This window comes from Capsicum annuum, chromosome 6, assembly GCF_002878395.1.
Source record: "Capsicum annuum cultivar UCD-10X-F1 chromosome 6, UCD10Xv1.1, whole genome shotgun sequence".
Taxonomy (NCBI): domain Eukaryota; kingdom Viridiplantae; phylum Streptophyta; class Magnoliopsida; order Solanales; family Solanaceae; genus Capsicum; species Capsicum annuum.
In genome coordinates, this window is record NC_061116.1 from 204,731,421 (window position 1) to 204,743,674 (window position 12,254).

Sequence of the window (12,254 nt, forward strand, 5' to 3'; positions counted from 1 at the left end):
AGCTAATAATGCACGATGTCAAAAAATTTTACCAGTTCCATCAGGACCATCAATAAAGAAAGCCCCAAGTTTATTTGAGAACACTCTTTCAAGGATTATATTGTAAGTTGTTCGTTGTTCATTGTTAATTTATTTTTCAATAATAAATCTTCATCACTAACGCTAATATTTCTTTCAAAATGTACATCTTTAGCTTCTTTGGCTATAGTAGATGTTTTTATTTTTTCCGATATAAGTTGAAATTCATTAATATCATGACCCATTGAGTAAAGAATATCGTTAATATTATTTAATATTTTATAACAGATTTCTTGAGAAGATAGATTTGCATATTTACTATAATCATCTGACATTGCAGCTTTAAATTTTTTCCACAATTCTTTGGGATTATTTGGATTACAATATGTTAGTAGGACAACAAACAAATGTCTTAAGCTAGATGGCATTTGATAACCAAATGCTTCTGACATACATTCTATTAAATTATTATCGCCTAGTAATAGCCCTCGTTTTTCTGCAGATTCTCTAAATATATTATAAAATTCACCACTTACCGTTAACAAATCTTTATATGATTTAGGTCCTCTTACATTCATTAGAAGTAATCTTAAATAATATCTTTCTCCTTCAGTTGGATGACATGTCACAATACGGTCAATTGCATTTCCTTGTTGATGACGTGTCCAAATTTTATATGTTGTTGATCATACAAAATATTCAGGAAACTCTCGATATAACAAATTTAAATTCATAGCTTCTTTATGTATTGTATTCATCATAAAAAATTCAGTTAACATAATTTTCTGAATCATTGAATTATTTGTAACTTTGCTAATATTATCGGTACTTTTGAAAGAAATAAGTTATTGTCCATCAAGATGGAGCTGCAAATGATAGACATAAGGATTCATTTCACTAATGGGAAATCCAAATATGCGCCATGCAGCTTCAGGCGGGGAAACCCATCTAACTGATTGATACTCTTTTATTTCATCTATTTCTACATTTGTGTTATCATCATGTAGACGGAATGTAATTTTATCATGTCCTTTACATATATATTTATAAATATATTTAACAATTTTAATATCAGAACAGATTTCTACATTCATATGGTAATTGAATTTACATAATAAAAATGAATTGTAAGGAACAACCCATGAATTATTAAGAAGGTGGTTTTCGATTTTTATACATTTTTCTATATTTCGTCGCCTATAAATTGAATATGAATTTTTGCCTTTACATGTTTGGTCAGAAAATTCTTTTGGATATTTAAATTTACAGGAACCTTTCTTTTTCATACAAAGACGTGTTGGATTTAATTTCCCACAAGGGCCATGTATCATGTGTAGAGTAACAAGTTCAAATAAATTTGGATTTGTTTAGAGTCAGGTAGCTCTGCACAAACAAATCGATCATACGCTTCTGGTGTCAATAATTTATATTTTTCCTCAAGTATGATAAGAAAATGAGCATGAGGAAGTCCTCGTTTTTGAAATTCTATTGTATACATAAATGTTGCAACTTTACCAAATATATGTTTTCTTAATATATCCTTTTTTAATTCTTCTAATTTTGCTCAAAATATTTGGCAAATCAAATCAGGTCTGTTTTGAACTTCATCCGTTGGAAGTAGAATTTGTTCAACTTCAGGCCAAGAAGGATCGCAAGTCATGATTAGAAATATATCAAGTCTTCCAAAACATTGAACTAAAGCCATAGCATCCATATATCGTCGACGCATATCTCTAGGACCTCCTGTGAAACTAAGAGGAATTATTCTATGCTTTCCTACTTGAGAAGCTTCTCTTTCACCACGGCGTAATATATCAAAAAGTCCTCCTAACACATCTGTTCTAAATAAATCTTGATTGAACGAAGCGAAATCAAGCCTCTGAGTTTCAATTTTGATCCATTCATCTACAATATATTGTTGGAGTAATCTACTTGAGTGCAATATTATATCTTCATCATCTCTTATTTGAAGCTTATAGCAATAATATTCATGATAATAAACCACATCTCTTTTTTGTTTACCTTTTCGCAGGATGTCATTTTCTAAGTTAAGAAATCCATCAATTGAAGTCATATTATTCACACTAGGTAATTGGTCATGTTCACAATATATTTGTGTTGTAGTAGAACTGGCTATAGGTTTAATTTTTTCAATGCCACAGTGCCAATCATTTTGACCGTAAAGAAATAATAATGGATATTACAATGGGTCATAACAACCATAGTAATAATTTACCAATTGACTCCTATCACTTGTTGTATATATTCGTATATGAGGTGCAGAAACATAATTGTTGACATCTTGATCTACCCATATTCCTACAACCTCTGATGTAGTTGGTAAATTGTATGTTCGTTGATTTAAACCAGCATCAGATTTAAATGCAATATAGAAATCAGAAAGTTGTGGAATATTATATTTACTAAAGATTTTTAAAATATTGAGTATGGATTAATATTTAATATTTCCATTAATTTTTTAACAGTATATTCATTTAACTTGTCTGAACATGTCATTCGATTTTTCAACTCATTCTCACTATCAAAGTAGTATAATTGCATATTTTTTTTAATTTTCATCACTTGGTATCAAGTCATTTATAAAATGAGACATTTTTACTTGAACTCAAAATGTATAAATACCTTTGTTTTTTTGTGATAATTCCTTATCATAAGCTACCCCAAGAGATGTAAATGCAAATATGTTATTATATGTTCTTACATAAGTTCGAAAGTATTTTGATTCTTCAGTATTTCCCAGATAAAGACTCATTAATTCGGTGGAAAGCCGATGAGAAATTAATTTGATAGCGCCTTTGCCACAACAAAAAGCAGGTGGTTCGTATTCAAATTTTCTTGCCCGACAAAAATTACATTTTGGAACAGATTTTAACATGACATAATTTGTAGATGTTTGTGTCATAGTTGAGTTGTCATTATATTGTTCAGTATTATTTGATGTTGATCCTTGCTCAAATTGAGGTTGTTGCTCAATTAAGCTAATTGAGGTAGCACCAAATCGTCGGTAGGTACGTTCAGCTTTACTTGTTCGTGCTTTAGCTAGTAAAACTTCTTTTTTATTGGATTGCATTATTTTATATCACTAACGGCGTCTAGCTTTTTATCCTCGTGTGCTTTTTCAAAGTTTGGATGTGCTTGTTTATTTTTATTTGACATTACCACAGAGGTCGTCGTCGCAGATGAGGGCGGATTCCAATTTGCTTCATTATCTTCTTCTTCATCAGCGACTACTACTCGAGTTCCTAGTGAAGACGAAACAAGATTTCAGTGATTCCATCTTCTATTAATTATTTATTCAAATTTAATTCCAATAAAAATTTAAATTTAAGTTTAAATATTAGTATTTCTATATAAGGAAAAAACATTAAATTTAAATTTACTAAAATAAATAAATAAAAAGATTATTTTTTATATAAAAGTCGATTAAAATAATAAAATTGATTTACTTTAAATATTTAGTTGCAATTAATTAAGATAATTTTTTATTTTGTTATGATTTATGTTGCACCGATAAAAAATTTGAGAATTGAATAGAACTTTTATCTATTTTTAAAAAAGTATTTTAACTTGTTAATTATTGTGATTTATAATAATTTTTACGGAGTTATCAAATAATATATTTATTCCTTGTGTCCCAATTTATGTGGCTTCGATACAATTTTGAGAGTCAGCTAAAATTTTTATATATCTTTGAAATATTTTAAGTTGTTAATTATTATGATTTACAGTACTATTTCTTTTATCTCAATTTATGTGGCATTGCTAAAATAATGAGAGTCAATAAAAATTTTATATGTCTTTTAAATATATTAAGTTATTAATTATTGTGATTTGTGATAACAAATTAGTTTTGAACATGATAGTCAATTAAATAAATAATTTTTTTTTTACTTCCAATATATAGTTATAGTTGATTAGTATAAATTAATAGAATATATTAAATATTTAAATCATTATAATGAAACAATAAAATTATTATATATTGGGGCATGATATGTAATTAAGTGGGAGTATAGAGATTTTTTTGGTAACAGTTAATAAAATTTCTACATATCTTTTAAATATTTTAAGTTATTAATTATTATGATTTGTGGTAATAAATTAGTTTTGAACATAATAGACAATTAAATAAATAAAAAGTTTTTACTTTCAATATGTAGTTATAGTTAATTAATATAAATTAATAAAATATATTAATTATTTAAATCATTATGATAAAACAATGAAATTATTATATATTAAGACATGATATATAATTAAATGAAAGTAATTAATTTTTTTTTTTTTTTTTTTGGTAATTGCAAGAGGTGGTCGAAACCACCTCTTCCATATAATAGATACTACGTGTTAAATCCGTGTATCAAAAGTCAATTTTATTTCTTCCTTTTTTTTTCTTTTTTTTAATGGTAATAAGCAAAAAGAACTTTGGAGCAAAGTTGACATATAAACGGCAAAAACGCGTAAACCTTTTGAGTTTAGACTAAGGCACTACACGTGGCCTAATTTTTTTACCTTGATGACTTTTTCTGGAAATGAATTAATAGTCTTTAATTATGAAGAAAAATGAGATAACCAATAGTCTTCAATTTAGTAATCAACGTTTTTACAATGAAAACAAGAGGAAAAAGGAAAAACATTACAACTAAAAGAAAAGACGTTACAATCAGTGTTGTTCTGCTTAAATCACTTTAAAGTTTAAACTCAATTATACATACAATTAGACTTGACGTTCTATCCACTTATGGAATATAAAAAGTTCACCAATACGTCATTCGATTGATAATTGTAGATACTTTTTATTTAATAATGGTCTATTGATGAAATAACATATACGGTGAATTATTTCGTGCGTATAAAGAATAGAATTTATATACAATCATATAAATATAATACACTATTCATGTAATTTGAAATGTGATTGTATATTTTTATTATTCTTATCAATCAATCCTACTAAGAGAACTGATTGTTAAAAGGTCCGGCATAGACATAGTGCATATAACTTGTATTCTCTTTGATCCAAATGAAGCATTTTTAGAAAGTAATACTAGTAAGTATTTACTAACTTATTTTTCATTAAATATATTTATTTAATATAATTTTTTGATTATGTAAAAAATTTCTTATCTAAATAAAAGTAAATTCTAAAAACTATAATTCTTCAATACTTGAAATACTACTTATTTACTCGTCCCAAATTGTTGACACAGTGATTAAAAAAAATAATTAATAATATGAATATTTTATCACAGTTCCTCTATTAAATGATGTTTATATTTTATTTAGAGAAAAATAATTAATACCAAGGGTAAAAGAGGAAAAAAATTGTCTTATCTTGATGAATGGAAAAAAACAAGTAACATGAGAAATCAAATTAAAAAATTTGAAACGAGTAGAATGAGACGGAGGGAATAGATCAAAATAACAATATAAACACATCAATTATTTTGGAGGGAGGGAATATTTATAGAGAAAATAGTCTCTAATATATCTAAATTTTCATGAAATTTATTATAACACTTTTAAATTTTGCAGAATGTTATGACTTCGGAATTATTTATAATATATTTAATAACATTGATAAGCTAATAAAAAATATTTTTTATTAGCTTAACAAAAAAGTTCAGCGCAAATAAATAACAGTACAAAATGAATTTAGGACCCTCGCAAAGTTTTACGGGGTGATAGGATCCTATAAAATACATATGTGTTATAATAAATTTCATTAAAGTTTTGATATATTTAAAAGTATATTTTTATTTTATAAATAGATATTTATGGAAATATCCATTACACAAGTGATGACTAGCGAAAATCATGGGAGTTGTCAAACTGATCATATTACACGTAGTATGTAAACAGTCAAAATCACTTACATTTTAAGTACAAAATTTTGCAGACAAAATTTCAGTTTTTTTGTTCTAGAAGAAGAGGCACGTAGTATAGTTGAATTATTGAATTTTGACGTATAAATTAAAAAATAAATATTAAAGATATAAATTTAACATAATTTTTTTTTTTTAAATCATGTAATATCTTTTAAAAAATTAATTAATTGTTTTTGAAAAAAATAAACTATTCACTTATTTTAAAACATTAATAAATGCCCCAACAATTTGTTATTACATCAATTTTCTGTTTTCCAATTGATGATCATCAATTGACCATTACAATTTTCTGGTTTCCATCTCCACTAGGTATGAACTGAACTGTATAGACTATAGTAGTGTAAAGACAGATGTAAATTGGAGTAGAATATTTGCATATAGAGCATAAAGATCTGGTCCAGTCCCTTAAATCTAGGATATACTAGTATTAAATAAAAAGGGTGCTGCTCCCCTCGTTCTCTTACCGTTCCAACTCTTTTATAAATAAAATAAAATATACTTTCTTGGATCACAATCCTTTTACTCCTCTCACAAGCAAGATTGTATCATATATTCTTTGATTGACACTTTTAAGTTTAGCTCTGTGGTTGTAAGGTTTCAGATCTCTGTACTGTTCTAGTCTTACTTTCTTGATTTTTCTCACTTTAGTTTTGGTAAAGATTTGATCTTTTCTTGTGTTGTGTTCAACTTTGTTGTTCTTGATTTTTCTGACAGCAGTTTTGGCAAAGTTTTCATTTTTTTTTTTCTGGTGTGTGTGTGTGTTCAACTTTGTTTTTCTTTTTGAGTTGAGAGGGTTGATATTGCTGACCCCAACAGCCCAACTAATTTGGGATGCAGATATAGTTGATTGTTTGGTTTTTGTGTTAAACTTTGTTGTTCTTTTTGAGTTGGGAAAATTCATATTGCTGACCTCAACTAATTTGGATCCAGACATAGTTGATTGTGTTTGTTTTTGTGTTAAACTTTGGTTTGCTTTTGGAGTAATGTCTCTGTGTTTTAAGTATCTTTAGTGTGTTTAATGTTTTGCTGTGAACTGTATGATTGTGGTTTTTTGATCTTTGGATAAGCAGGTGAAAAATGACTCAAATTCAGCTTGATTTTTCTGACTTTAGTTTTGGCAATTGTTTGATCTTTTCTGGTGTATGTGTATCATTTATTTATTTTTCTCTTTCAGTTGAGAGAATTGATATTGCTGACCCCAACTAATTTGGGATCCAGACACAGTTGATTGTTTGGTTTTTAGGTTAAACTTTGTTTTGCTTTTGGAGTAATGACTTTGTTTTAGTACTTTTTGTGGTTATAATGTTTTGCTCTGAACTATATGATTGAGGGTGTAATGTGGTTTTTTCTTTTAATCTTTGAATAAGCAGGTGAAAAATGGCTCAGATTCAGCTTCATGGAACTCTCCATGTCACGATCTACGAGGTCGATAATCTGCAATCTCAGGAGGGTGGGAACTTCTTTAGCAAGGTTGGTATACTTATGATCTATGTTCTTGATTGACTTGGATTGTAAGGCCTGTCGCAATCAATTGCAGTTTTTTCCCTTATGCTTTGCCTGAATTGAGTACGTTAGTATGGAAGATTGGATCAGTTGTTCCCAAATTAGTACTCCCTCAATTTCAATTTGTTTATCCGATTTTGACTTGGCACGGACTTGCACCACAATTAGTAGGATAATGTAAACAAATCCATGATTAAGTTAATGATAAGGTTTTGGCTATTTCCTGAGGTTAAATAGGCTAGTATAAGGTAATTATTGGTTACATCCATCTTTTAATCTTTCAAGCATCAACATATGGAATCTATACTTTGTGATGATCTAATTCCTTTAATCCCTGAAATTCAACAGCAGCACAAGCATAGATTGTAGCGTATGAGCAAGCATAGTTTCATGAAACAGAATCCTGTAGTTCGTTCATATGAAAAAACCAAAGGTTAAAGCTGATGGAGAAATTTACCTATGCCCTATGTACTTTTAGATTTTATTTTACGCTGTAATACATGTTGTAGGTCTCTTGTGCTAACTTACCTGACATATTCTCCTGTTAGACAAGTGATTCTGTTTTACCAGAATCTGACATTATAAAAACTGTTATTTAAGTGGAACCAGAGAAGAAGGATGGGGCCATACACCCCAAGTTCAATGTTGGGCAGTGCAGTATTTAGTGCACCTCACATTTCCAACTAAAAATATGGAATTCTGAATCCTTTCCGGTAGTAACATCAAATGATCTTTTGTTGATAAATCTCGGTAATTCTCTGATCTCTGGATATGATTTGTATAAATTGCTACTAGAACATAGCCGACTTTCTGTTAAATGTACTTAGATGTTGAAATGTACTTAGAATAGGGTCCTTTAGGAGGAAATGATTGCCCCTTTTATGACAAATTTGATTTTGAAAACTCATATTTCAGATAAAGCAGCACGTTGAGGACACAATTGGTGTTGGAAAAGGAACTCCAGAAATTTATGCTACTGTTGATTTGGAAAAGGCTAGGGTTGGGAGAACCAGAACGATTAAAAATGAACCAAACAATCCAAGGTGGTATGAGTCCTTTCACATTTACTGTGCACATATGGCTTCAAATGTTATATTCACCGTCAAAGATGATAATCCCTTTGGTGCATCCTTAATCGGAAGAGCTTATGTTCCGGTTGAAGAACTTTTGGAAGGGGAGGAGATTGAAAAGTGGGTTGAAATAATGGATAAAGAAATGAATCCTACAGCCGAAGGTTCTAAAATCCATGTTAAGCTACAGTTTTTTGACGTCGGTCGAGATCGTAACTGGGGACGTGGAATTCGAAGCTCTAGATATCCTGGTGTCCCTTACACTTTCTTTGCACAGAGAGCAGGATGTCGAATTTCCTTGTATCAAGATGCTCATGTGCCAGACAATTTCATTCCTAAAATCCCCCTCTCTGGCGGGAAGTACTATGAGCCCCACAGATGTTGGGAAGATGTCTTTGATGCTATTACTAATGCAAAGCACTTGATTTACATTACTGGCTGGTCAGTATATACTGAAATAACCTTGGTAAGGGACTCGAGGAGGCAAAAACCTGGAGGAGACATCACGTTGGGGGAGCTGCTCAAGAATAAGGCAAGTGAAGGTGTTAAAGTTCTTATGCTTGTTTGGGATGATAGGACGTCCGTGGGTTTGCTGAAGAAGGATGGTCTGATGTGCACTCATGACCAAGAAACTGAACAGTACTTTCAAGGTACAGATGTACACTGTGTCCTCTGTCCTCGGAATCCTGATAATGGTGGAAGCATTATTCAGGATATGAAAGTCTCTACCATGTATACCCATCACCAGAAAATCGTAGTGGTGGACAGTGCACTGCCCAGCGGGGAGTCGGAAAAGCGGAGAATTCTGAGTTTTGTGGGAGGTATTGATCTTTGCGATGGGAGATACGATACACCTTTCCATTCGCTTTTTAGGACACTGGACACTGCCCACCATGATGATTTCCACCAACCTAATTTTCCGGATGGCGCAATTACCAAAGGTGGACCAAGAGAGCCCTGGCATGACATTCACTCTCGGCTTGAAGGCCCAATTGCTTGGGATGTTCTGTTTAATTTTGAGCAGAGATGGAGAAAGCAGGGTGGAAAGGATATTCTTGTCAACTTTAGAGAGCTTGATGATATTATAATTCCACCATCTCCGGTGATGTACCCTGATGATCATGAAACATGGAATGTTCAGTTATTCCGATCAATTGATGGAGGGGCTGCTTTTGGGTTTCCCGACACACCTGAAGATGCAGCAAAAGCTGGACTTGTCAGTGGGAAGGATAACGTAATTGATAGAAGCATCCAAGATGCTTATATTCATGCTATTCGCCGAGCAAAAAATTTTATTTACATTGAAAATCAGTATTTTCTTGGAAGCTGCGCTGACTGGCAGTGTGATGATATCAAGGTAGAGGATATAGGTGCTTTGCATGTTATTCCGAAGGAACTTGTACTGAAGATTGCCAGTAAGATTGAAGCTGGGGAAAGGTTTACTGTTTATGTGGTGGTCCCAATGTGGCCAGAAGGAATTCCCGAGAGCGCATCAGTACAAGCAATATTGGACTGGCAGAGGAGGACAATGGAGATGATGTATAAGCACATTGTTCAAGCACTGACTGCTAAAGGTATTGAAGAAGATCCCAGGAATTATTTGACATTTTTCTGCATCGGCAACCGAGAGGTGAAGAAGAGTGGAGAATATGAACCTTCTGAGAGCCCAGAGCCAGATTCTGATTACGCTCGAGCTCAGGAGGCTCGACGCTTCATGATATATGTCCACTCCAAGATGATGATTGGTAAGTACTGGTTTATAATTATAGTTCTATCTTATTATTGGCTTTCTGATAAGGTGAAATCTAGAGGTCTAGAATATGTCAGGAATTAAACGGTTTTTAAAACTGAAGGAATCAAAGTTGGTAATCCTTCAACTTTTTTTAATCTGTTAATTGATGTACTTTTGAGAGTCTATGAATTGAATATAAGGTAAGGAAGGTTCTGTATGTGTTGAAAATGTGTCGGCCCATTCCAAGTGAAAATGGTCACAGGTTGCTTTGAAGGTTTATGTCAACACATTTTCGTGTGTAGCGCTGCATAAATGTTATACTAGCTCATAACTAACTTCATTTCTGAACAGTGGATGACGAGTACATCATAGTTGGATCGGCCAACATAAACCAGAGATCTATGGATGGTGCTAGAGATTCGGAAATAGCCATGGGAGCCTACCAGCCTTATCATTTGGCCACCAGTCAACCAGCTAGGGGTCAAGTTCATGGTTTCAGAATGGCATTGTGGTACGAGCACCTTGGTATGCTCGACGAGACCTTTCAACATCCAGAAAGTGAGGAATGTGTGAGGAAGGTGAATCAAATAGCTGATAAATACTGGGATCTGTATTCTAGTGAGAGCTTAGAAAGAGACCTGCCTGGTCACTTGCTCCGTTACCCCATTGGTGTGGCTAGCGAAGGGGATATCACGGAGCTACCGGGTCATGAGTTTTTCCCCGATACAAAGGCTCGAGTTCTTGGTACTAAATCTGACTACCTTCCTGCTAACCTCACTACATAAGTGGATAATTCCCGTGTTAACTTGGCGAAGAGGTAAGCTACTTGAAAGGTGCAGTTTGTTGTGGAATAGTACTTGTTCTTTCAGTTTTCTGTTTGGGCATTCTGTTGGAGGTTTGTATGAGGTGCTTTTTATTGACTATAGTCTTTGTTGCAGTTCGCTCTATACATTTTACATGTGACTTTTTGCAAGGATTGCAATCACTGGAAAATTAACCCTTTAATACTTTCCTTCTTGAGTCTTTATATATCAACTTCATCTCCAAAAATTTCATGCACAAATCAAAGTATGAAATCACTGATCGCCTAGACTAAAGTTCGATCCAAAAGGATTGTCGCGCTACCTTTAGTACTCACATGATCTGATTTGTTCCTCCCTTTTCGACTTGGTGGGGTTGTTCGTGCGACATGATCTAGATTTGTCATTTGGTCGATTTGATACTTACTAGTCCCACTTGTAATCGCTATCAACAGAAGTTGGTGAAAAGAAATTCAATAGTGTGGGTCAAAAGTGGGGAAGTTGAAATGAGTTAATTGGGATCGGACCAAATGGTGGAATTGTTAACGTTGTTTTCACAATTATCGTTATTGCTACAAAACACTACTTTAGATTGTCCCTTCTAGAATGGCTAATGCAATCAATCATGGCATATTCCCTTACCTACTCTCTTCTTGTTTGATGATTGAGACTTATTTGACTGGATTCACACTAGTTTATGCATGTAGTCTAACAAATATAAGTTAGTTTCGTTTCGCAATCAATCATGTCGCTAATTCTTTATAAAAAGTATATTTTATTTTTTTTTGTGACTTTTCTGGTGATTTCAGGATAAATTTCACTCTAGTATAATAGAGGCTGAATTAGGCAAATCGTATTAGGCACGTTCTGTTCTGTGTGATGAATTCGATCAGGAAGCACATCCAAATGATATCAAACAACCTCCTATTTGAAATATCTTTTGTTCAACCAACACGATCATCACCAAAGTGGTCAAACAATTGTAAAAATTAAACTTTTCAGAATAAAAGAAAATTGTCCATTCTCTTTCGCATAAATAACAAAAGGAGAAAAAGTGTCAAGCCACGTGGACAGAGTACTATGTGGATGTCTACTTTTCTCCATTTATATGTGTGGGAATATATATAATCCTTTTCTACTTTGGTGCATCATTCTCTACACCTAAGCGCTTAGGTGTATTGTCTTTTAGCGTTTCTTATTCCAAGTGTAACCCATCTAAGCG

The 12,254-nt window shown here is 32.2% G+C and overlaps 1 protein-coding gene across 7 annotated transcripts; it reads left to right on the plus strand.

The window, feature by feature from the left end:
• The first annotated feature begins 5,948 nt into the window (after positions 1 to 5,948).
• LOC107876031 (phospholipase D alpha 1) lies at positions 5,949 to 11,244 on the plus strand. 7 transcript variants are annotated; one of them, XM_016723004.2, is made up of 4 exons: positions 5,949 to 6,236; positions 7,298 to 7,397; positions 8,346 to 10,245; positions 10,584 to 11,244. In XM_016723004.2, the coding sequence occupies exons 2-4, from the start codon at positions 7,305 to 7,307 to the stop codon at positions 11,015 to 11,017; spliced, it is 2,427 nt and encodes an 808-aa protein (XP_016578490.2). In that variant the 5' UTR covers positions 5,949 to 6,236; positions 7,298 to 7,304; the 3' UTR covers positions 11,018 to 11,244. The 7 variants fall into 7 exon arrangements, with proteins under 7 accessions (XP_016578490.2, XP_016578489.2, XP_047269750.1 ...); XM_016723003.2 differs by lacking the exon at positions 5,949 to 6,236 and adding an exon at positions 6,239 to 6,516; XM_047413794.1 differs by lacking the exon at positions 5,949 to 6,236 and adding an exon at positions 6,246 to 6,367.
• Positions 11,245 to 12,254: the final 1,010 nt, after the last annotated feature.